Here is a 25,116-nt window from a genome sequence, read left to right as displayed (position 1 = left end):
ACCTGGTTGTTTATCCATTCTATATATAAAAGCTTACATCTGCTAATCCCAACCTCCCACTCCATCCCTCCCCCAACCCGCTTGGCAACCACCAGTCTGTTCTCTATGTCCATGATTCCATTTCTGTTTCACAGATAGGTTCATTTGTGTCATATTTCAGATTTTACATTTGTGTCATATTTCAGATTTTACATATAAGTGATATCATATGGTATTTACAGACATGATTCTTGAACTGCTTCCTGAAAGGACTAGAGCTTGCCAGGCAGATATACCAAGGAAAGGCATTTCAGGCCAAAGAAACAGCAAGTGTAAAGGCACACAGACAGTGGAAAATATGGTTCTATTCCTCTCTGAAGAACAACACTATGAGGCAGAAAAAGGAAGTACAGACTAAATCATAAATGGCCTCATAGGCCACTCTAAATTACATTTCATTCTGAAGGAAAAGGGTGCCAGGGAAGAATTATGAGCTGAGGTATGACAATCAGATCTGTGTATGAAAAAGATAAATCTTTCAGCAAAGGGGATGATATATTAGAAGAGGGTAAACTGCAGACAGAGGGATAATGCACACTGTCTAATGAGACAGTCAAGACATGATCAATACCTAATAAAAGAAGTGGGAATGGGGAAGAAGAAGAAGCAGAAACCCTCAGGGCTTGGTGACTAAGTTGTGCTAGTAAAGGAATACACTAGGGAGAATGGTTTTCAGTTTTTAGTTTATAACTATTTACACCAAGGCAGGGAGTACAAAAGCACAAACTGTGAATGAAGAGGGAGGTAGGATGAAGATGGTAAACTTTATTTTGAACACAGTATGTTTCAGGTGTCTGTGGAATAACCAGGTAAACATGTGTACACCAATCAGCTGAGAAATGGGTCTGAAATTTTTAAAAAGAGGAGTCTGAACTGAAAATAGACATTTGAAAGTTAACATGAGAATAATTTTTTAAATCATGGACAGAGATGAAACTATCTAGGTAGAATACTTAGGGTGAAGAGAGAAGAGAACCACAAACAAAACCTTGGCGCTAAAACACTGGCAGGAGAAGAACCTAGGAAAGAGAATGACAACAAAAGGGCCTGAGAGGAAAGGGAAGAAATTTTAAAAGGTTCAAGAAGTAGAGAGATAAAAGACTAGTTCTGACAGGGAAAAAAAATGGATTGAGAATTCATGAAGTGAGCCTTCCTTCCTTCCTCCTTTCTTTCCTTCCTTCTTTCCTTCTGCCTTTCTGTCTCTCTTTTCCTCCCTCTCTCCCTTCCTTCCTTCCTTCTCCTCTCTCACTTTGCTTCATCTGGGCAGGCAGAAATTATTTTGCTCTGAGAAGTGAGAATAAACTAGAGGAACTGAAAAGAGAAGAAGAAGAATTACTGAAGGCCCATTCTATTCTCTTGAGAAACTATTTAATGGCCTACGTTATGCCAACGCTTATGCAGGGTCTGAATGAGTGTTGTTAAGGTCAGACCCAATGACCCCATTGATTTTCTGGCAGAGTATCTTTTCCAAGAACAATCCTGAAATGCAGTGAAACTTTAGAGATCTCGTGTCATATACTTTTACAGAGCTGGAGATGAGTTTAACATTGTAATTTGAAAAATTGTTTTAAAAATGCTTTTCTAGTTTTGGGGAAATTTTTTTCTTCCTGCAAACAAATATTTTATTAAGTAGAATCATTAAAAAAACTTCTATGGAAAAAAAACAAAAAGAATTCACAAAGTGAAAATGTTCTATAACATGCTCCAATTTTTCCTTTTTTTTTTTTTTTTTGGCCAGGCTGTGTGGCTTGCAGGATCTTGGTTCCCCAACCAGGGATTGAACCTGGGCCCACAGCAGTGGACTGCCAGGGAATTCCCAATTTTTCCTTTTTTTAAAAAAAAAGATTTAATTGTTCATACCTGGTAAGGATAGGTACCATGTCCTGCCCACTGCCATGTTCCTTTTCCCACTGCTCCAGCAGGGTAGTGAGCTCAGCTTTGGAGTCCACATGTACCGCTACTGTAGTCATGACTTGGCCTAAGGAAGCAAAAAAAAAAAAAAAAAAAAACACAAACACACAAATGAACACAGGCAAATAAATTTGATATACTTCCTATGAAAAGAAAAGTGAGGAGGGAGGAAAAAAGGGATGAGCAAGCAAGGGAAATAACTAAAAGCATGGGAAATTTAACCCTTGGACCCTTTAGATAATTTTATTTGTGGTACAGTGGGAAACCCAGGATTAGGAGCCTGGATACTCATCAAGTCATGACAAGTCTTTTCATCTCTCTCAACCTCAGTTTGCTAGACTGTCAAATGAGACAGGGTACTGGATCAAAATCATGATTCTTAACCTTTCTAGGATCAGGAATTCCCGAGAATCAGACAAAACCTATGGTTCCTTTCTCCCCTCAGAAACACACATACAGGTATCCCTGCTTTTCAGAGAAGTTCGCTTTATGCCACTGCATTTTTATGAAAGAACTACACTAGTATCTGGTTTTGTTAACCCAAAGAAATCTGAAGAGGACTTCTGCTTTTACGAAAAAAGGCGAAAAGCAAAAACAGTGCTGTGTTTGCTTTGCAGCGAGCCATTATAAAGGCAGTGTGCACCCCAAAGCAGTGAGAGTGGCCCCGCCAAGCTCCTTCCATGGGAACTACACTCAGCAGCAAGCTGCTACAGCTTTGAACTGTGCCTGTGAGCATCTGTGCTTTATCTCAATTTCTGTGCATCCGTGAGCAAGATGTGTCCTAAGGTAATTGCCTCTTCAAGTCATTTCAGTTTACGAAAGGTTTCAAAGGAACTCTACAACCTGTACCTATACACCACATGTATAATAATCCCAAGTCTAGATCTCTGAGGTCCAAACCATTGAGGCTTTTTTTTTAAAATACAGAATACAGCAAAAACTACTCCCAGAAATATTTTGCTCTTGTAAGTCTTCAGGGAAAGTTCTATGAAAGATAAGCAACACATTCCTGTTAATTCTTAACAACAGATCAAGAACTGAAGTGGATATCATTACCAACATGAAAGCTGAGAAATAATATTATAAACCCATTCGTCCTTCAGCCTTCCTAATCTGTCTCACAGCTGATGTTCTGGAAGGAGAAGAGGCTGGAGAAAGGCAGAAAAATTTGCTGGGTTGAGTGATTAGCCCAGGGGTACAGAAGGACAGGGAGGTGAGACAGGCTCTGAAGGAGCCACATGTGACATCCACACGGGGAAGAGAGGTTTATAAGGGACTCCAAAAGGAATAAATGAGACCCAAACGTTTAGATGGTTTACAGATCAACTTCTTTGCCAAAGCAGTCTTAGGATCAAAATGTCAAATCCTGCCATGCAAAATGTGTATTTTCACAGAAATAGTAACTGTTCTGTAAAAATTTTCAGTCCACAAAGGCATTACTAGCTCATCTAGGATTATTGTTCACTCTTCTACCATAAGACCAAAAGAAATATATTTACCACCAATTCTCTAAACTTTAAACATTTATGTTTTAATCAAATTGACGCAATTCTAATAGTAGAGTGATTCATGTCACCTGAGCTACCCGACTCCAAAGAACAAATACTTCCAAAAAAGAAAAAAAAAAGTTAAAATGCTTTTCTACAAAGAATCCACATTTTCAGTCTTTCTAGCCAAAGATATACTACAGATGTGACCAACTAATATGGATTTCTGACCTTAACTTGAGAAGACCTAGGCTGTATTTCTGACTGCAATCTACTAACTATATATGCATTTTTAAAAATAAATTTAATAGGAATAATTATAGATTTGTAAAAAAAAAAAAAGTTGCAAAGATAGTAGGGAGAATTCCCATATACCCCTCACTCAGTTCAGGTTCCCCTAATGTTATCTTATTTTATAGTGATATGGTGTAAAAATTAAGAAACCAAAAACTGGTACATTATCTTAACTAAACTCCAGACTTGATTCAGATTTCACCAGTTTTTCCATTCACGTCCTTTTTCTGTTCCAATATCTCATCCAGGCTACTACATGTCGTTTAGTTGTCATGTCTCCCTAGTGTCCTCTGGTCTCTGACAGTTTTTGAGTCTTTCCTCGTTTTTATGACCTTGCCAATCTGGAGGAGTATTAGCCAGGGGGTAGAGAGGGGCAATAATTTAACCAATTTTTTTCAACAGTAAAATTTTATGCTAAGGTAAGAGACCTAGAGACTGGGCAAAGTAGTAATATGTGGTAACAGCAAAATTAATCTCTTAAGACACATCCTAAAAGTGCAAGAGAGAGATGGCTTTACTGGTGCATTCTACCAAACATTTAAAGAAGAATTAAGATCAATCCTCAAATTCTTCCAAAAATTGAAGAGGAGTGACACTTCCTAATTTATTACATAAAGCCAGCATTACCCTGACACCAAAGACAGATAAAAACATCACAAGAGAGTCTTCCCCGCGAGCGGACGCGGCAGCGCCTCTGTCTCGTTTTTTCTTATTTTCCCCCCCCTTCCCCTTCCTTTTTTTTTCCTTTTCCCCCTTTCCCCCCCTTTCACCATTTCCCCTCGGAGGCGCTTCCCCCAGGCAGGGGCAGAGCCGGTCTCACCCCCCGCCTCTCCCCGGTCTCCGCCGCCCTATGGCGAGAGGGAACCCCCTCCCTACCCGGGCACAAGCGGCGGCAGTTGGAGGAGCGGGACTGGCGGCGGCCTCAGGTCCGGGGGCGTCATGGAACTAATTCGCTGACCGACCCACAGGCCGCAGCCGTGCGTCCCGCTGGAGCACCAGCGCCCGCGCCCTCCAGCCCAGTTCCCCCTCTTCTCCCTCCTCAGTTGGCCCCGTCCTCGTCCTGCGCACCCCATCGCCGTGCGCTGAGGAAAATGAGGTGGTAACAGGCCCCCGGATGACCCCTCGTCACCACTGTGAGGCCTACAGCTCTGCCGGGGAGGAGGAGGAGGAAGAGGAAGAGGAGGAGAAGGTAGCTACATCAAGCTGGGTGGCAGGCAGATCCAAAGGATATCATGAAGTTTCCAGGGCCATTGGAAAACCAGAGATTGTCTTTCCTGTTGGAAAAGGCAATCTCCAGGGAAGCCCAGATGTGGAAAGTGAATGTGCCGAAAATGCCTACAAATCAGAATGTTTCTCCATCCCAGAGAGATGAAGTGATTCAGTGGCTGGCCAAACTCAAGTACCAATTCAACCTTTACCCAGAAACATTTGCTCTGGCCAGCAGTCTTTTGGACAGGTTCTTAGCTACTGTAAAGGCCCACCCAAAATACCTGAGTTGTATTGCAATCAGCTGTTTTTTCCTAGCTGCCAAGACTGTTGAGGAAGATGAGAGAATACCAGTACTGAAGGTGTTGGCAAGAGATAGTTTCTGTGGATGTTCTTCATCTGAAATTCTGAGGATGGAGAGAATTATTCTGGATAAGTTGAATTGGGATCTTCACACAGCCACACAATTGGATTTTCTTCACATTCCAACTTCTGCAATTCAAAGGATCCATGCTTGCCCTGGCCATGGTTAGTTTGGAAATGGAGAAACTCATTCCTGATTGGCTTCCTCTTACAATTGAACTGCTTCAGAAAGCACAGATAGATACCTCCCAGTTGATCCACTGTCGGGAGCTTGTGGCACATCACCTTTCTACTCTGCAGTCTTCCCTGCCTCTAAATTCCGTTTATGTCTACCATCCCCTCAAGCACACCCTGGTGACCTGTGACAAAGGAGTGTTCAGATTACATCCCTCCTCTGCCCCAGGCCCAGATTTCTCCAAGGACAACAGCAAACCAAAAGTGCCAGTCAGAGGTACAGCAGCCTTCTACCATCATCTCACAGCTGCCAATGGGTGCAAGCATACCTCTGCTAAACGCAAAGTAGAGGAAATGGAAGTGGACGACTTCTATGATGGGATCAAACGGCTCTATAATGAAGATAATGCTTCAGAAAATGTGGGTTCTGTGTGTGGCACTGATTTATCAAGGCAAGAGGGACATACTTCCCCTTGTCCACCTTTGCAGCCTGTTTCTGTCATGTAGCTCCAGGTGTTACCTTCAAGTGCAAACTAAGGTAGACTACTGTGGGAATGGGAACATGGAAAACAGGATAGGCAGTATAAAGGTATATACCTTACCAGGCTGATTCGAAATGAGCCAGAAAAAAAACCTGTTGACGTGTATGGCTAATTATAATTCAACATTATTTAAGCACTTAAAGACCAAAAAAAGTGTAAAATTCAAGATCAAAAAATTTTTAAGTTAAAAAAAAAAAAAAAAAAAAGGGCTTCCCTGGTGGCGCAGTGGTTGAGAGTCCGCCTGCCAATGCGGAGGATACGGGTTTGTGCCCTGGTCCAGGAGGATCCCACATGCCGCAGAGCAGCTGGGCCTGTGAGCCATGGCCGCTGAGCCTGCGTGTCCAGAGCCTGTGCTCCACAGCGGGAGAGGCCACATCAGTGAGAGGCCCACGTACCACAAAAAAAAAAAAAAAAAAAAAAACACAAGAAAACTATAGACCAACATCTTTTATGAAAATAGATGCAAAAATCCTTAACAAAATACTAGAAAGATGAATGCAGCAGCATATTAAGAGGATTAGATATCATGACCAAGTGGGATTTAACCCAGGAATACAAGGGTGGTTTGACATATGAAAATCAATTAAAGTAATACATCAACAAAATGAAGGGAAAAAAAATAATCATGTGATTGATAGAGAAAAAGCATCTGACAAAACCCAACACCCTTTTGTGATAAAAACACTCAATAAACTGGGAACAGAAGAGAGCTTCCTCAATACGGTAAGGGCATTAATTATAAAATCCAACAGCTGGGGCTTCCCTGGTGGCGCAGTGGTTGAGAGTCCGCCTGCCGATGCAGGGGACACGGGTTCATGCCCCGGTCTGGGAGGATCCCACATGCCGCAGAGCGGCTAGGCCCGTGAGCCATGGCCGCTGAGCCTGCGCGTCTGGAGCCTGTGCTCTGCAACGGGAGAGGCCACAACAGTGAGAGGCCCGCGTACCGTAAAAAAAAAAACCCAACAGCTAACATTATAGTCAATAGTGAAAGACCGGAAGCTTTCCCCCTAAAATCAGAAATAAGACAAAGATGCCTGCTTTCACCGCTTAAACACTGTACTGGAGTTCTAGCCAGAGCAATTAGACAAGAAAAATAAAAGCCATCCAAGTTGGAAAGGAAGAAGTAAAATTATCTTTATTCACAGACGACATGACCCTATATATAGTAAGTCCTAAAGAACCTACAAATAAAAACTATAGTTAATAAACAAGTTAGCAAAGTTACAGGATACAAGATTAACACACAAAAATTAGTTGTATTGCTATGTACGAGCAATAAACAATCCAATATGAAATTAAGAAAACAATTTCACTTAAAATAGCACTAAAAAGAATAAAATGCTAAGGAATCAATTTAAGCCAAAAAGGCACAAGACTTCCACAAGGAAAATTACAAAACACTGCTAGAATAAATTAGAGAAGACCTAAATAAATGGAAAGACATCCTATGTTCATGGATTAGAAGACTTAATATTGTTAAGAAGGCAATACTCTCCAAAGTGGTCAACCGTCAGTACAATCCCTACCAAAATCCTAATGACCTTTCTTGCATTAGTGCAAACATCAATCCTAAATTTATATGTAACTGCAAGGGATCCTGAATAACCAAAACAATCTTGAAAAAGAAGAAAGTTAAAGAATTCACACTTTTGACTTCAAAACTACAAAGTACGATCATCAAAACAGTATGGTACTGTCATAAGGAAAGACATACATACCAATGCAATAGAATTGAGAGTTCAGAAATAAAATCTCACATTTATGGTCAACTGATATTCAACAAGTGGGCCAAAACCAGTCAACAGGGAAAGAATTTGTTGAAAGACCATTAGACCATTACTAGAAAGACCAATGTTCTTTCAACAAATTGTGCTGGGACAACTGGATATCCAAATACAAAAGAATGAAGTCGGACCCTTGCCTCACACCATGTACAAAAACTACCTCCAAATGAATCAAAGACTTAAATATAAGAGCTTAAACTATAAAACTCTTAGAGGTAAATCTTCATGACTTTGAAATTGGCAAGGGATTTTCATTTGACATCAAAAGTACAAGCAACAAGGGAATAGATAAATTGGACCTCAATTTTTAAAACTTTTGTGCGTCAAAGTACATTATCAAGAAAGTGAAAAGACAACCCACAGAATGGAAGAAAATCTTTGCAAATGATATATCTGACAAGGATCTAGTATCCATAATATATAAAGAACTCCTACAACTCAACAATGACAAAACAACCTGATTCAAAAATGGGCAAAGGACTTGAACAGATATTTCTCCAATGAAGATATACAAATGACCAACAAGTACATGAAAAGATGTTCAACATCATTAGCCATTAGGGAAATGAAAAACAAAACCACAATGAGATACCAATCATACAACTAGGATGACCAAAAGCAAAAAACTAGAAAATAAGGAATTCCCCGATGGTCCAGTGGTTAGGACTTGGCGCTCTCACTGCTGGGGCCCCGGGTTCGATTCCTGGTAGGGGAACTAAGATCCCGCAAGCCACGCAATGCGGCCAAAAAAAAGTCTTTATCCTGAAGGATGATTGCCAAAGTATTTAGGGGTGCTATGTCTGCAACTTATTTTCAAATGGTTCCACAAAATAAATATATATCACATCTACCTACTAAGAGAAAACATGGCAAAATATTAATAACAAGTGTTGAATCTAGATGGATAAATAAGTATTCATTTTCCATTCATTTTCATTTTACATGCAGAATTTATGGCCTGTCTAATAGTGATACAATAGTTACCAATTACTGAATATCTGTATGAGATAGACACTTGGTTAAGTAATTTATTTACATTATTCTGAATTTTCACAACCTGGGCTTCCCTGGTGGCACAGTGGTTAAGAATCCGCCTGCCAATGCAGGGGACCCAGGTTCAAGCCCTGGTCTGGGAAGATCCCACATGCCGCAGAGCAACTAAGCCCATGCACAACTACTAAGCCCGAGTGCCACAACTACTGAAGCCCACGCGCCTAGAGTCCATGCTCCGCAACAAGAGAAGCTACTGCAATGAGAAGCTCACGCACCGCAACAAAGAGTAGCCCCCCCTTGCTGCAACTAGAGAAAGCCCACGCGCAGCAACAAAGACCCAACCCAGCCAAAAATAAATAAAGTAGGAGAAAACTAATAAGAATTTCCTTTCCTAATTTGGACCAACTCTCAGTACACTGTCAAGTGAGAAAAGCAAAGAACACTCTTTGCTTCTGTGTGTGTGTGTGTGTGTGTGTGTCCCTGGAAGAATATATAAGAAACGGATAATAACTATTACTTTTGTGGCAAGTAACTGATCTTCTGAAGGATAAAGGTAGAAGAAAGATTTTTTTCACTATATGTTACTATCCTAGCTCTATCATTTTCCACTATTTTGTTACCTTTTGTAACTTCTGAGTTAATCCATAAAACCTGTTCTCTTCTAATACACAATACTATATGGCCTATTTGGCAAAAACTATCCCAAAGCCTAAAAAAAAGTTCACGTTAAGGATTCCCATAAGGTTACAATTCTGAAACAAATGCCTGTAAGCACCCTTCTTTTAAAAAAAAGGAAAAAACCCACTGGGGAAAAAACCCAAGTTTGGAGCCTCAAGTAAAATTTACCTAATAATTAGTATAACATATTAGATCATGTATAACAATACTCTATTACTGTCCATGACCATGACAGAAACAACATTGGTAACAAACCAACTTCAATCACTTCAAACCAACATGTGGTTCATTCCACCAGATTCCTCAATAAAGTTTAACTACTGTACAGCAGAAAACATAGTAAAACACTGTGCTCAGCAACTACTCAAGAAATGTTGAGCATAAAAGGATTTCCTTCATAGTTCCCAAATTCTGTATCTATTATTTCCTTTACATCCAAAAATATATCACCACTCGAAAATGGATAATAAGTGTAATATACAAAACCCAAATCTTGACAGCGTCAAGAAGAATAGCAAATCGATTCCTAAAGAGTCTAATTATACAAGCTTACAAAAACCTTAAAAGTAAACTGAGACAAGAAGATTACAGGACAACACTGCCAATGAAACCCTCACTCTGTACATTAACAAAGCGTTCAGAACAGGAAGATGCTGTTAATAATTAAAACCTGTAGACTAATTAAAAGGCTTCATTGAAAAGACAGTAAGGAAAAACTGAGGCCAACGTGACATAGTCAAGGACGAGTCATCTGGGACTCAAAAAGAACTACTACAAACACTCCAAAACTACTTCTTTCAGCACAAGCAAAAGCAAGCGCTAACAGTGCAATAAGAGGAAGTGAGACGCAAACCGTCTAGGAAGAGGGAGTTAAGCAAATGCCTGACATCCAGTTGAAAACGGCTGTAACCCCCGGAAATAGGATCCCGGGAAGCTTGGCGGGCACTCCAAGGTTTGGTTCTAAGCTGCAGGACCCGGACACCTCTCCTTCCACCCCTCCCTTCGACCATGGGGGCGGGGGTGTGTGGGGGGGGAGGAGTGCCCAGAGAACCCGCCCCCCCTCGCCCGACCAAGAGCCGGGCGGGTGCAAGGGGAGGTGGCACGAGGCCGAGGGAGGAGAGAGCCAGCCCAGGTGACTGGAGCTAGAGGCGGAGACACAGTATGGGAAGGGGGCGGCCATACGACATGGAAGATGGAGACACCCACCCCCATCCCCACCCCCCGGCCCGTACGGAACGAAGACTGGGAGGACAGGAAGGTAAAAGGTGATGAGAGGAATGAGAGGCGCCCCTCCCCAAGACAGGGGAGGGCACACCCTTGCCCCCCAATCCGGGCGGAAGAGTTACACTTGGGAGGCTTCTTTTGCGGACTGGAGGAAGAACGTGGAGGCCCCGCCCCCGAGCCAAGAATCTGGAGGATGAAAAGTCCTGTCAGGCCCCGTACCAAGCCTCCCGGGAAGCCCGGCCCGCCCCCTCCCAGCCGGCGGCCCAGGCAGGTGCCGCCCCTCCCCCAGCCCGGCGCCCACTCTCCCGCCCGACCGACCATGCACCCTGTCTCCTCGCACCCTGCCACAGAGCCGTCTCCCTCCCTTCCCTACTCACCTTCCCGGGCGGCTCCGCCGCTCCCCCCTGACCCCGCCAGCGGACACAGCTCACACACGCCGCCTCAGGTCCCGCACTCTCTCCCCCTCACTCACACACAACGCGACCGCGACTCCGGAGCGGTTCACATATTATGCGTCACTCGTTCGCAACGTAAGCTGCGCGCGCGCACGCGCGCCCGTCCCTCGACTTGGCGCGAGGCTTGCTGGCAGGAGGCGGGAGGAGAACGCCAGGGTGAGCGGAGGAATATCTACGAGCCCTAAGTCGCGTGGTAAATGAAGTTCCGCCTCTAGGGGCGGAGCCCACCAAGTCTTGATTGGCGCGTGAGCAGTTTGCCCCGCGCGTTGACTTCTGGGGTTTGTAGTTTCTAGCATAAACGAGAACTGCTACGTACTCATTGGCTGCTCAGGAAGGCGGAAGCGAAAAGCTCGAGACTCGATCCTGCCAGCCCAAAGCTCGAACGGCTGGATACCTTCCCAGTACTTTATTCGGCCCTGTGTGACAGGGAAGAGCCGTTGTTTTATTCTCCCATTGGCCCCATTATACCTAGAACCTACCAGGATCTAAGAAAATATTTCCCGAAGTGTATGAGAAATCACAGCAGTCATTAAGTAGAAGGCTCTGGTCTTCCTGTTCAAGACCTAGCCTGTAGGATCAATAAATATTTATCCTAGGTATTACATGTGAGGCAGAGAAAAGGAAGAAATCAAAAGGACATAGATTAAGGCAGAGCTGACCTCAGAGGTCATCTAATTCCTTTATTTTGCAGCTGGGAAAAGTGAGACCCGGAGAGAGTGAATGACTTGACTCACATCACACAACCAATTTGCAGCAGAACCAGAACGACTCCTGACTCTGACTCAGGGATCCCTTTTTGGAGACGTGAAAGGTAAACTCCACAGCTGAGCAGAATCTCTCCCTGACAAGATCCTATCGAGCCTTTATCTCTGGGAGTCCTGAGCAAGTTTTTGTGCATTTTTACGGAGTCCTCACAGTCAGCACTTTCACATGGGGAACATGGGACACAGCAAGCTGTCTGCCATGCTCAGGTTCCATAGCTAGATTAAGAAGCTAGCCAGAGCCTGGGTGCTGGGCCTCTTGATTCTGTTCCCCACCGGACCCCATTCCCCTCTTTCCAGAAAAGAGACCTCCCTCCTCTTAAGTATGTAACTTGAAACAGGTGATACTCAGGCACAAAATTCTAGAATGTTGGGTGGCAGTGTGGCAGACGTGCCACCTCTCTGCAACGCTTTCACCTGCCACAACACATAGCTCTCTTCTCTGTGCTTCTGGGACTTTGCCTATAATGGCCACTACCATTACCTCTGACTTTATATAGCTCTGAGCCAAGTGTTTTAACCACACTTTTTCATATAACCCTCACTACCACCCCACAGGGTAGGTACAGTTTGCCACCTACACAGATGAGAAATCTGAGCCCAGATTGGTGGCCCAAGGAATGGGGCCCAGGTTCATGGGTCCAGAGGCTGGACTGATAACTTTCCTACATCAGTGCTACAGCAATCCTTCACCTGACTTTCCTGCCATGCCTCCCTGGGTCATGAACCCAAAATGCATGAGAATGGAGGACTCAAGGCTTAGATACCCTCCCTTTTTCCATGATCTAGCCAGTGCGGTGGTGACTTCCCCACTGACTGAGGTCCTGAAACACAGATCCCTTGTGGGAACCCAGGTTCCAGCTTGCCTCCTCCTGGCACAGCCTCAGCCTGCCACCAGATGGCACTGCTCCCCTTCAGAAAATCAGCCTGGGGCCCTGGGTAAATGATGGGAATAAGGGACATGCCAGAGGGCCTTTGGAGAAGCCAGGGCCCAGGAGGCTGAGGAAGCAGAACAGGAGCTATACAGGACCTGTCTAGCAACTGCTTCCTCCATAATCTCTGTTCTATAATGCCTGTGCCCCCAATACCTCTGCCAAAAGCCCCCCCACATACCTGCAGCCGCAGACCTGCAGGCACTTCCAGACTCCCGCTCTGGGAAGAGGAAAAGACTGCACTCAGGTTTTCTGGGCTGCACACACATTTCAAGCACACTCACTGTCACATTTCGTAGGCCAAGGTAACATGTGCCAGAGACACAAGCATGCACTCCCATGCACTGGTGCCAGTCCTCACAGCCAACACTTCACATCTAAGTACGTGCAAGTACAAAGCTACAGATAAATCAGGCCCACACACCCAGCTTGACCTGGCACATCACAACTGAATCATTGGAAAAAGAGATTCCTTGGCCTCTTTAGAAGAACATTTCTGGACTCTGTCTGCCTCTGCTCTGCGTGTGCCCATCTCCCCTTATGGTATGCCTCAAAAAGCAGAAGCCACCATCCAAAAGGGCAAGAAGTCATGTTTGCAGGGCTGCCCAGTGGCAAAGGGAGAGCAAGAGCCACCCAGCCCTGGTCCCAGCACGAAGGGCTACAGACTTAGGTATGCTCCAACCTGCCCTCATCCCCACACATGCCCATGCACTGGGGTAGGAAAATCAATAGCACCACGTCCTCTGAGCTTCAGGATGCTCCTCCTCTTTCCCCTATCCTCTGTCTCCCCCATCTCCCCCTCTTCCCTTTTCCACCACCCCTCCTTTCCCATCACTTACTTCCAGGTTCACTGGACCCAGGTGCTCCCATCAGCCCTTCCCCACCCTGGTGCCACCACAACTCCTGTGCCTTGTCCTGTCCCACATCTATTCCCACTCTGCTGTTTGCTGAACAAGACTGCTACTGCAAGTGTCCAGGAGTCACAGGAGCCACCGAGGAGAGGCTTGGGGCTTCCAGGCTCTGGGGACCCCAACCTGGACAAAAAAGGGAATTCTAATCATTCACTTGGTGCCCTCCCCCTTCCTGGGAGCTCATACAGCCCCCTAGAAAGATGGAACACTACCCCTGTTGCCCAAGAGGTGTGCAAAGCAACCACCCCATATGACTGCATCCACAACCACCATTCTCATTTCACAGACTGAGAAACTGAGGCTCCACCTCGTCCAGTGGCCACAGACGCTGCAGTCTCCAGAAGTCAGTACCCCGTCCTGCTCCCACAGGCACAAGTTCATAGAGGGGCCTAAGACTCAGGTGAGAAATGAAGCAGTGACCCCCCAGCCCCGCGCCAATTCCCACATACCAGGATCCCAGCCAGAGTGAGGAGCCCCCAGAAGAGCCCCATGCAATATTGAGGACATACTTGTATATTTTAAATTATTCTTTATCTGAAATTAAAATTGAACTGGACATTCTATATATTATCTAGCAACCCCACCTCAGAACCACTGCTCAGCCACAGACGCCAAGGACTCCCCTTGATGGCCCCTATGGCCTCACTTAAATCACCTGCAAAATAGTTAGAAGTAAATCAGAACAGCTGCCTCCCAATGGGTCTCATTAAATATTAGATGGGCCAAGCAGTCAAGGTTGCCTTATCCGAAAGCTGATCTGGGTAATATCAGGCTCAAAGTCCTCCCTTCTCCCCGTTCTCTCTTTAACCCTATCACCGATGGTGACAGATAAGAAAATAGTTTCTTTGCCTCTTTATTGGGAAGAGTTTGCAGAAGGAGATAGGTCAGCAGTTGAGTCTAGCTTTGGAGGTAGACAGACCTGCATCCTAACACTAGTGCTCCCGTAATTGGCCTAATTACTTCACCTCTCGGGCTTCAGTTTCTCCAGCTGGAAAATAGGAATAGTACCTCCTTTCCAGCATTGTTATGAGGACTAAGTGGAACCATGCCTGTAAAGTGCTTAGCTTGGGGTCTGGCTCACAGGACTTGCTAACTAAGTGGTGGCTATTTCTATTGTGATTACTCTTGGTCTGTGGCTGTGCCTATTGCTGTTCTTCAGGACTACCTCAGCCCTGGCTGATTTCTCTTTGCCCCCGGTACTACTGCCTGCTGGAAGAGCTCAAGCTTTCCTCATCAAAATGAGAAATGAGCTCCTTACCAGAAAAATCCTGGGGCACATTTTCAGACACACTGGGAAGTAGTGGAGTAACCACTCTTAGGGATCATCTGTCTACTCTCTGTCCCAGCACAGAACTAAAAACTGAGTGGGTCAGAGGATAGATTTTTTTTTAACATCTTTATTGGCGTATAATTTCTTTACAATGGTGTGTTAGTTTCTGCTTTATAACAAACTGAATCAGCTATACATATACATATATCCCCATATCAGAGGGCAGATTTAAGAGGATCTGCTCCTAGGCCTCCTCATGCCTGAAAAGGCTGCCGTCGATCAAGGATGAGGGCAGTCAAGGCCAAGGAGCTCCTTAGATGTGAATTCAGACATGTCACCCTCCCCAAAGCAGCCTGTCGACCCTGCCTCCCTGCTGAGATGAAGCCTACATCTGGAACCCTGCCCAGAGGGCACTCACTTTTTTCCCTGGGGTCCTCTGGCAGGATGGCGATGTCACAATCAAAGTAGAGTCCAGAGAGGATAGCCAGAGATGGTGTCCCCTGGGCCACCCTCACAATGGACCCACACAGCAAACAGGGGCTGGAGCATGAAAAGGCCCAAATTCTGCCCTCCATCTACTCCCAGAACTGTCAGATCCCCGAGCCTGGCTGCCAGTTATCATCCTTGCTGTCTCCTGGGGCCCAGCTCTTCCCAGAGGCTATGCTCCAGGTAAGAGTTAGAGGTTGGGGAACAGGTACAGGGGAGGTAAGGAGCCTCTTTTGCCTCGGTTTTTTAGAATTGTAAATCCTTCTGGGAAGAAACAACAGTGGAGTCAGCATTGGAGAGAAAAGCCCTTGGATTTTAACAATGCCTGTTTGTAAGCACAAGACTTTTCTACAGGATTCAGGGATCTCTGGCCTGACCCACCTGAAGGTACTCTGGGGACTGCTGGCATAGACCCTGAAGAAGGCTCAGGTCAGATAAAGCTTCCCACCCTATCAGTTCTTTCACTTTGAAAGGCCTGGAGCAGAATGACTTTGATGGAAGGAAGCTGATCTGACCGTCAATTCAGAGGTCAGAGATCCACCAACACCACCTGAAGTAATCACCTACTGCCCCACCCCCAAACCTGGCCATGTTGGACCTGGACCCCAAAGAGATATTGCCAGATATAGCCAGGAGTATCCAGTTAGGCCTGGGAGCCAAAGTTATCAAGGGGAGGTGTTTTTAAGTGCAGAGGGTGTCCTGGGCTCTTACTATGAGGCAGTTCCTCTTCATTCCCTCAGAGGTAGGGGTGTCTCTCCATGAAAAGTCACATGATGTTCCTGGGGGGAGCCCCTCTGCCCAGCTCTTGCTTCACCAGGCCCAAACTTGTCACAGGATAGCCTTTTGTGAAGTCACAAAGCTGGCTGCCTCCCACAGGACCAGGGGCCGGGACAACCAGGGACTACTAGGCATGACTTGGGGAGATGGAAGGCTTCAGAAGTGGCCTTTGGACTCTGGAGAGGGGTCTTGAGGGGCTCAGGTTGTAGGGGGTGAAGGGATCTGTTGGAGACCTGGGGAAGAAGGCAGTTTCTCAGATTCTGTTCATTGCCAGGAGGTGAGAACAGCTGGGGCTTGGGGCTGTGGTCTTTGGCTATGGGTTTGTCCCTCAAGACCTGGGGCGGGGGGAAGGAGGGCCCTGCCCCAAATGAGTACATATAAAGGTCCTTTTCACTGGTGTTCTGGATGTTCCATGGCAAAAAGAGGTTAAGACCTCTGTCTGAGCTGAGGACCAGATCTTCCCCTCAGTGCAATCCATCCATGATCATCTGCTTATTGAATATTCCACCTGCTTCTTGGGCAAGCACATGCAGCCAAATTCTGCTGCATTAATAAGCAGCCCTGATGGCCTTGGGGCACTTTCACCTGTTGGACTGCTCAGAGGAAGAAGACTATCAGGAGAAGAAATGCAAGTCCCCAGCGTTCACTCTCTCTGGAGTGTTGAGATTCTCACCACCAGAGGAGCCAACCCAGGGGAGAAAACAGGAGGGAGGAGAAAGCTTCACTACAGAAAGTGTGGAAAGTCATCCACTGTTGTTGAAGGTCACACTTGGTATGTGGAGGATGAGGAGAGCCACTTGACGGGAGCCCTGTTCTAAAAACCAATGAACAAAACTGTTTTCCGTGAAGTTAAGGATTCCTATGCCTAGCCCTGTACCTGTATCCCTTGGACTGAGGAGGATGCAGCACACAGTGGAGATGACAGGTCCTGTCCTCAAGGGCCCACAGTCTAGGGACTGAGTGAGTGTGCCCAGCTTCCTCCCTTAAAGAGAAAGCTAATGTCCCAGGAATGTGGCCCAAAGTCCCAGGAGATGGTGGGGCAACCTGGAATCCAGGGGCCACACCTCCCAGGCCAAGGCCTTACATTTCCCTGAAGGTAAGAACAGACTAGAATCTTGAGGGCTTTTGACAGTTGAGCCAAGGCAGCTTCACACAGCCCTTTAGGGTCTGCAAGTCTAGGTCTTGGGGTCGCTCATTCTTTTGAGAGTGACTCTTCCCCACGTGGCTCCTCTCTTGGCCATTTTTGTTGCTGCATTCAAGACAGGCCTCCAGAGAGAACCTCCTGCTGTCTGCTCCATAAAGCCAGTGGGTATGCTGTGGGGATAGACCTGGCCTGAGGGGTAAGTGACTAGAGGGTGACTCTGGGTAAGTTTCCCCATCCATCCCTCATAAGTTTACTAGTTTTTCAAAGTTTTCATAAGTTTACATGGTTTTCAAATTTTGATAGCATTATTTTAGCACAGAATCTTTTTTTTTAACGCAGTGAAATCTTGTACACCTGTTCATTAAGTAGATAAGAGAGCCATCTTGGTAGTTGCACGACATGGTGTGTCCGAGTCCCTACCAATTCTGAAGAACTCCCTACAGTTCCAATAAACTCAGTTTGAAAACCACATGCCACATGGCTTCCAGACACTTCCAGGTTTGGCCTGCCATGAATTTGTGGCTTCAAAGCCTAGGCTTCATGGAGGATGAGAACAGGCCAAGGAATGCCATGTTTAGTGGCCCCCTCAGAGCACTGCCATGAGTACCTTCCCCCACTACCACTTCCAGTTCCTGGTTCTGACTCAGCTTATTTACAACTGCCAATGCATCCCCAAGCCCACTTCTCACCTGACCTTCTGCTGTCAACTTTGCTTCTCTCTTGTGGGCTCTAAAATCAGCATCCAAGCTTCTGTGGCCCGAAGCCCACATAGGAGTCCTAAGTCAGGAGCACATCAGGCACCTTTCTGTAGCTGAGTTCAGTAGGCAGAAAACAGGAGACTCCCTTCCTTCAGGTAGCATTCAGCTTTGCTTGACTCTCTTCTGAGACCCCTGTAGCTTCCAGAATTGTCCTTGCCCTTTTTTTAATATGGAACATATTTGATTTTGTGAGGCTGATACCTCACCTAGGAGCCAGAAAAGGCCCAGGGCATCCTGGGTGGGAGACAAACCCTGTCCTCCTCAGTTCTCTTCCCCTAAGATGCAGAGCAGAGAGGACCCAGGCAAGGTGGGCTCTCCACACCACAAGCCAGGGCAGGCCTGGATTCCAGGGGCTTTTGTTCCAGAGAATTTCTGAGAAGCATCATGGCCTTGGCTACTTTCAGGAGGACAATGAATTCAGGAGAGCAGAGTAATGATGCTGTGGAGCTTGTTACAGAGAAAGGCAGCTACATTGCGGCTGAGAACAAAGGCTGCTCTGCCTTTATGGCTTGGGAGGCATGGCAAAGAGCAGGCACTCCCCACCGCCAGGTGAGCATGGTGAGGGAATGAACAAGGATCCTCAGTAAGCCGACAGGCTAATGTGAGGTTCCCAGGCTTGGCTGCACATTTGAATCACCTGTGGTGCTCTTCTGACCAACCAGTGCTAGGACCCTGTTCCAGACCAATTAAGGCAGTATCTCTACAGGTGAGGTGCAGCCATCTTTGTTTTCCGAAGCTCCTCAGGTGATTAATTTACAGCCAAGGCAGAGAACCAGTGGCCTAGGAGGAGAGATTAGCATTAAACAGGATGTGGGCATAATGGTCTTCACCCTGAGGTGGGGCCTAGAGGCTTGAAATCCTGGAGGCCAAGTAAGCTGGGCCCTGCTGTCACTGGAAGCCATGGGACCCCCTCTTACCCACCTACCTACACACCCACCCACCCACCACACACAGACTAGAGCATCTATTTTGGGGAAAACGGGACAGAAGTCTCAGGGATCCAGCTCCAGGGAAGGAGAGTGTGCACTCTGGTTTAGAATCTTGACCCTGCCCCTCTCTAGCTGTGTGGCCCTGACAGCCCTTCTGAGTCTCAATCCTCATCTGTAAAATGAGGCAACATTGCCTGTTTTGAGGGTGGTTGCAAGGAAGCAACTGGCTCACAGGAAGAGCTCCAGAGATGGGGCTGTTAGCAGCAGTAGCAGCCCAAACTCAATCTGTCAGCACAGGCAGGGCCCTAGTGATCACCTGTCCAATCCCTTGGTTTTTTACACAAAGACCTCAAAGTCCAGAGGGGAGAAATTTTCACAGGCCATGCAGCCAGCCAGAACCGTAATCTCCCTCCACCCAGGCAGCTTTGCATCATAGTGCCCTTCCTGTGTGTGGCTTTAGCTCCCCTCATCCAACAAAACTCTGAAAATGAGTACTGGGGCTTCTGAAGAAGCAAGCAAAGATTTTAAAATACATCTAGAATGTCTTATTTGAGATGCCTGGTTGACCCCCTTGGGGAAGAGGGTGTGCTCAGCCTATCTGGCTACTTGGCCCTAATGTGCTGTTTGTCTCCAGTCCCTTTTGACATTCTTGGTACTTTGGTGCCAACTGTGTGGCCCCCTGGGTATATAAGGATGCCACCCTGCCCCTGGAGCCTGGGCCTGGGGTTAGGAAGGGCAGAGAGGGCAGGGAAGAGGCATGGTTGGTTTTCAATATAAGCCTTTTTTGTACTCTTTGAAGCCAAAGCATTACACTGAGCATTTACTACTTTGATAAAAAATAAAATTGGTATTGAAAAGTAAAGCTCTGCATGTCATTATACATTTCTCAAAACCCGTAGAATGTACAAGCACCAAGAGTGAACCCTAATGTAAACTGTGGACTTTGAGTGGCAATGATGTGTCAACATAGGTTCATTGACTGAGAAAAATGAACCTCTGTGTTGGGGGATGCTGATGGCGGGGAGGCTGTGCACGTGTCGGGAAAGGGGGTTTAAGGGAAATCTACTTTCTGCTCAATTTTACTGTGAACCTAAAACTGCTCTAAAAAGAGTCTATTTATAAACAAACATAAATAAATAAAAGTAAGACTGACAAATGCAGAGAATAGTACCCTCCTCATGGTGTTTGCGAGGATTACATGATCTAACGGACATAAAGGGCTTAGCCTGACCCTGGTGATTGCTCAATATGTGTTGGCTTTTGTGTTTTATTCTAAAGCCATCTCTGTCCCATGATTCCCTCTCAGGTGCCACTCATGGGAGGAAGATGGGAGAAACAGGCCCTTCCCATCCTTTATCTCAGGATGCTGAGGCACCAAAGCCTTTGTCACTAGCTCAATCACATGGTTTAACTGGTGATGCAACAGCCAGGCCTCTGGGGACAGTTTCTAACCTCTGTTGGGGCTGAAGTTTGCACTCAGTCCAGACTCCTGACAGGTACTGAGCACCTACTTTGTGCAAGGTCCTATGCTCAGCCCTTTGAAGGTTTCCCTCATCAGTCCTATGAGGTAGGCATCGTGCTCCATTTTGACAGATAAGTAAACTATGGCTCAGAGAAGTTGACTAACTTGTGCAAGGCTGCTCAGCTCTAAGGACAAAGAGAACAGAGCTGTTCTCTCGTCCATTAGGAAAGGAGGCACAGGAGGTGAGCATTCAGCCAACACACCAGGGACTTCTTGGCCTGTGGCAGTCAACCGTGCCCTTCAGCAGCCTCACGAAGATGCCACCTTGGAGAACAACATCTTCTTCCCAGAGGGACTGGAGCAGCCCAGTGGCCTCCACCAGGTGTTGGGACACCTGCCCTGAGGAGGGATGAGGAAGCATGCCAGTTCCCCCTCTTAGAGGGCCTGGGGTTGGAGGTGCTGGAGCAGGAAGCCTGATTCCCCCTGGCCTACCACATCATTTTTAGGCAGCTCATGCCTCCCTTTGTGAAGCCCTTGCCTGCTGCCTCCTCCAGGTGAAGGGCAGATGAGGAGGAGGAGCTCTCCTGGAGGTCCAGACCTTCAATGTGGTAGCTGGGTACAATCTGGGAAGGCCTCCTGCAGCTGGTATGAGAAATAGGCTGCAAAGGAGGTTAAGAGAAATAGATGAAGGGAACCACAAGAAGAACCCAAACTCTGATTTCCCTCGGCCTCCTTAGAACTGCAGATGCATCTCTCTCTCCTGCTGCTCACTCATTTGCTCATTCCTTCATTTATTCATTGAGCATCATGTGCTGGGCAGGAAACAGGGTCCTGCCTCATGTTCATAGGCTCTTAGGAGAGACAGCCACACAAAAAGCCTTACAATGTGACAAAGGCTACAAGGAACATGTTCTGGGACCCCCAAAGGCTGCTTAAGAGGTTAGAGAATCCAGGACAGTTGACATGTAGCTCTTGAAAGTCCAGACTTATGTTTCTTAACTCCCAAATATGCTTACAAAGCAAATGAATGCTTTTTATGGGAAAAAGATGTTACTTTGATCTTAAACAATATTGAGTTCCCCAGTGTTATGTTTGTAAGCCCCACATCCAACTATGGAACATTTTTTTGTGGATCCTAGTGGATCTTAGCTCCTTTTTTTCATTTTAAAATTGTGATAAAGTACACACAACATAAAATTGACCATCTTAACCATTATAGGTGTACAGTTAAGTGGTACTAAATACATTCATAATGTGTAAACATCACCACCATCTGCCTCCATAACCTTAAGTCTTTTCATCTTGCAAAACTGAAACTCTAAACCGATTAAACAATACCTCCCCATTCTCTACTCCCCCCACCTCCTGGCAACCACCATTCTACTTTTCTGTTCTACGAATTTGACTAGATACCTCATAAAGTAAGAATCATACAGTGTTTGTCTTTCTGTGACTGGCTCATTTCACTTAGCATAATGTCCTCAAGGTTCATTCATGCTGTAGCATATGTCAGAATTTCCTTCCTTTGTAAAGTTGAATAGTATTCCATTGTATCTATATACCATCTTTTGTTTATCTGTCTAGCTGTTGATGGACACTTGGGTTGCTTCCACATTTTATCTATTGTAAATAATGCTGCTATGAACATGGGTGTGTAAATATCTGCTTTCAGTTCTTTTGGGTACATACTCAGCAGTGGAACTGCTGGATCATATGATAATTCCATTTTTAATTTTTTGAGCAACTGCTATACTGTGTTCCATAGTAGCAGTACCATTTTGCATTCCCACCAACAGTGCACAAGGGTTGCAGTTTATCCACATCCTTGCCAACATTTCTTATTCTTGTTTATAAATAAGTTTATAAATATTCTTATTTATTGCTAGCATATAGAAATACACAGTTGTGTATTGAGTTTGTATCAGCCTAATTTTCTGAATTCATTTATTCTGACAGTTTTTTGTGTGGAATATTTAGTGTTTATCACATAAGGTCCTACCATCTGCAAACAGAGATTATTTTACTTCTCCCTTTCCAATTTGGATGCCTTTAATTTATTTTTCTTGCCAAATTGCTCTGGTTATCAATTTCAGTACTGAAGTGGCAAAAGCAGCCATCATTGACCTGTTTCTGTTGTTAGAAGAAAAGCTTTCAGATTTTCAGATTGAGTATGATTTTTGCTGTGGGTTTTTCATTTATGTTTTTTATTATGTTTAAGTAGTTTCCATCTGTTCCTAGTTTGTTGAACATTTTAATCATGAAAAGGTGTTGAATTTTGTCAAATGCCTTTTCTGCATCAATTGAAATGATCATGTGCTTTTCCCCCTTCATTCCATTAATGTGCTGTGTTACATTGATCGATTTTAGAATGATGAAACACCCTTGCATTCCAGGAAGAAATTGCACTTGGTTGTGGTGTGTAATCCTCTTAATATGCTGCTAAATTTAGTTTGCTAGTATTTTGTTGAGGATTTTTACATCAGTGTTCATAAGGGATAGTGGTATGCAGATTTCTTGTAGTGTCTTTATCTGGCTTTTGTATCAGGGCCTCATAGAATGAGTTAGCAGGTGTTCCTGCCTCTTCAATTTTTTGGAAAAGTTTAAGAAGGATTGGTATTAGTTCTTCTTTAAATGTTTGGTAGAATTCACCAGCGAAGCCATCAGGTCCAGGGCTTTTCTTTGCTGGAGATTTTTGATGACTGATTCAATCTCCTTACTAGTTATAGGTCTCTTCAAATTTTCTATTTCTTCATTATTTAGTCTTGGTAGGTTTTATGTTTCTAGGGAATGTATCCATTTCATCTAGGTTATCCAAGTTGTTGGCATATAATTATTCGTAGTAATCTCTTACAATCCTTTTTATTTCTATAGAATCGGTAGTAATATTCCCACTTTCATTTCTTTTTAAGTACCAAGGATCTTTATTCTCAGGTCTGATACTGAATCTGTGGCTGCAGATAATGTCACTATTTTGAGAATTATCTTCATTCTTTGCAAGTCTTCAGCCACAAAGTTACACCTTATTCTCATAACAAGATAAGTGAATCAGGCTGGAAGGGGATTAAGGAGGTACTCTGATGATAAAAACAAAAGGGAACACACACTTTTACAAGCATATTGTCCCAGTTACCTTGAAAGTTAAATTTCAGATTAATTTACAAAAGTAGTGACAGTACCTTGATTTAAGTGAAAATCAACACAGGTTATACCTTAAAAAACAAAAAAATCAATTAAGAAATGCTAAGTCAGACAAGCATGCAAAATTCAGAGTATTAAAAAATGCGGGCTTCCCTGGTGGCGCAGTGGTTGAGAGTCCGCCTGCCAATGCAGGGGACACGGGTTCGTGCCCCGGTCCGGGAGGATCCCACATGCCGCGGAGCGGCTGGGCCCGTGAGCCATGGCCGCTGAGCCTGCACATCCGGAGCCTGTGCTCCGCAACGGGAGAGGCCACAACAGTGAGAGGCCTGCGTACTGTAAAAAAAAAAAAAAAAAAAAAATGCAACTGGTTGCCCAAACAGATATATCCCTCAGAAAAAGGGATTTGAAAATGCTAAACAGAACCAAAGGAATTAGAAGCTGAATTAGCAGACCAATTCCCTCATTTTATAAATGAGGGCAGACATTAACTGGCAAAGCTTACTCAGCTAGATTAAGGGTGTACACAGATGTAATTCCTGGTGCTATTTGCAACTACACATATCTAAAATATGAGGAGATAAATATCCGGAACACATTAGGCCCACTGACTTAAATAAAACTGTTCAACAGTGGGGGTGAAGTTGTTATTATAGCATAGCAGCACATTATACATATGTAAGATATTAAATGCCAAGAAAGAATCTCTTAAAGATTTTAATGCTCAGTTTTAATACACAATCAAGTTTCCATCCAATTTTCTGATGTATAGCGAACTGTACTGGCTTAAAACAAAAAGTGCATTCTTCAGTTTTCTTCTACACTTTTTTTGGCCTACCTTTCAAAATTGAGCACTGGGCTTTTTTTTTTTTTTTTTTTTTTTTTTTTTGCGATACGCGGGCCTCTCACTGTTGTGGCCTCTCCCGTTGCGGAGCACAGGCTCCAGACGCGCAGGCTCAGCGGCCACGGCTCACGGGCCCAGCCGCTCCGCGGCATGTGGGATCTTCCCAGACCGGGGCACGAACCCGTGTCCCCTGCATCGGCAGGCGGACTCTCAACCACTGTGCCACCAGGGAAGCCCCTGGGCATTTTTAATGTAAGTAATGTGATGTTATATATGTACATTCTAATTCACGTTTTAGGAATAAATAAAATCCATATTTCAGTAACTGATAGTGTATTTATAAAATGAAAATCTCTATCAAAATACACTTTTCACTGGGAAAAATAAATAAAACAGACAAATGGATCTACCCAAAGTAAAAATTAACTTTGGTAAATTTCAGTGTAGGACAGTCCATAACAAGCTTATTTGCCCTTACTCCCCCAGAGCTGATCATCTTCCAAGTTAAGATTTTAAAAATATTTTTAAATTGAGATTATTATGTTGACATTTGTTTC

The 25,116-nt window shown here is 44.9% G+C and overlaps 2 protein-coding genes across 2 annotated transcripts in view; one reads left to right on the top strand and one right to left on the bottom strand.

Moving 5' to 3' along the window:
• DCAF1 (DDB1 and CUL4 associated factor 1) overlaps positions 1–11,183 on the bottom strand; it is a 74,967-nt gene extending 63,784 nt beyond the window's left edge. Inside the window, exons 1-2 of the mRNA XM_079712812.1 lie at positions 11,073–11,183; positions 1,900–2,017 (exon numbers count right to left, since the gene is read on the bottom strand). Coding sequence (XP_079568938.1) covers positions 1,900–2,009 — 110 coding nt within the window. The 5' untranslated portion in view covers positions 2,010–2,017; positions 11,073–11,183. The remainder of the gene's footprint in view (positions 1–1,899; positions 2,018–11,072) is intronic.
• On the top strand, positions 4,846–6,408 carry LOC307059096 (cyclin-I-like; the record flags this gene model as incomplete). The annotated part of the gene is given in 3 exon segments (XM_079712813.1): positions 4,846–4,920; positions 5,078–5,418; positions 5,420–6,408. Coding segments are annotated over 3 exon segments (978 nt in total). The 3' UTR covers positions 5,982–6,408.
• Positions 11,184–25,116: the final 13,933 nt, after the last annotated feature.

Source organism: Hyperoodon ampullatus, assembly GCF_949752795.1.
Source record: "Hyperoodon ampullatus genome assembly, chromosome: 10".
Taxonomy (NCBI): Eukaryota; Metazoa; Chordata; class Mammalia; order Artiodactyla; family Ziphiidae; genus Hyperoodon; species Hyperoodon ampullatus.
The sequence above is the reverse complement of the archived record's forward strand: the minus strand, read 5'-3'. Positions and strand labels throughout refer to the sequence as shown.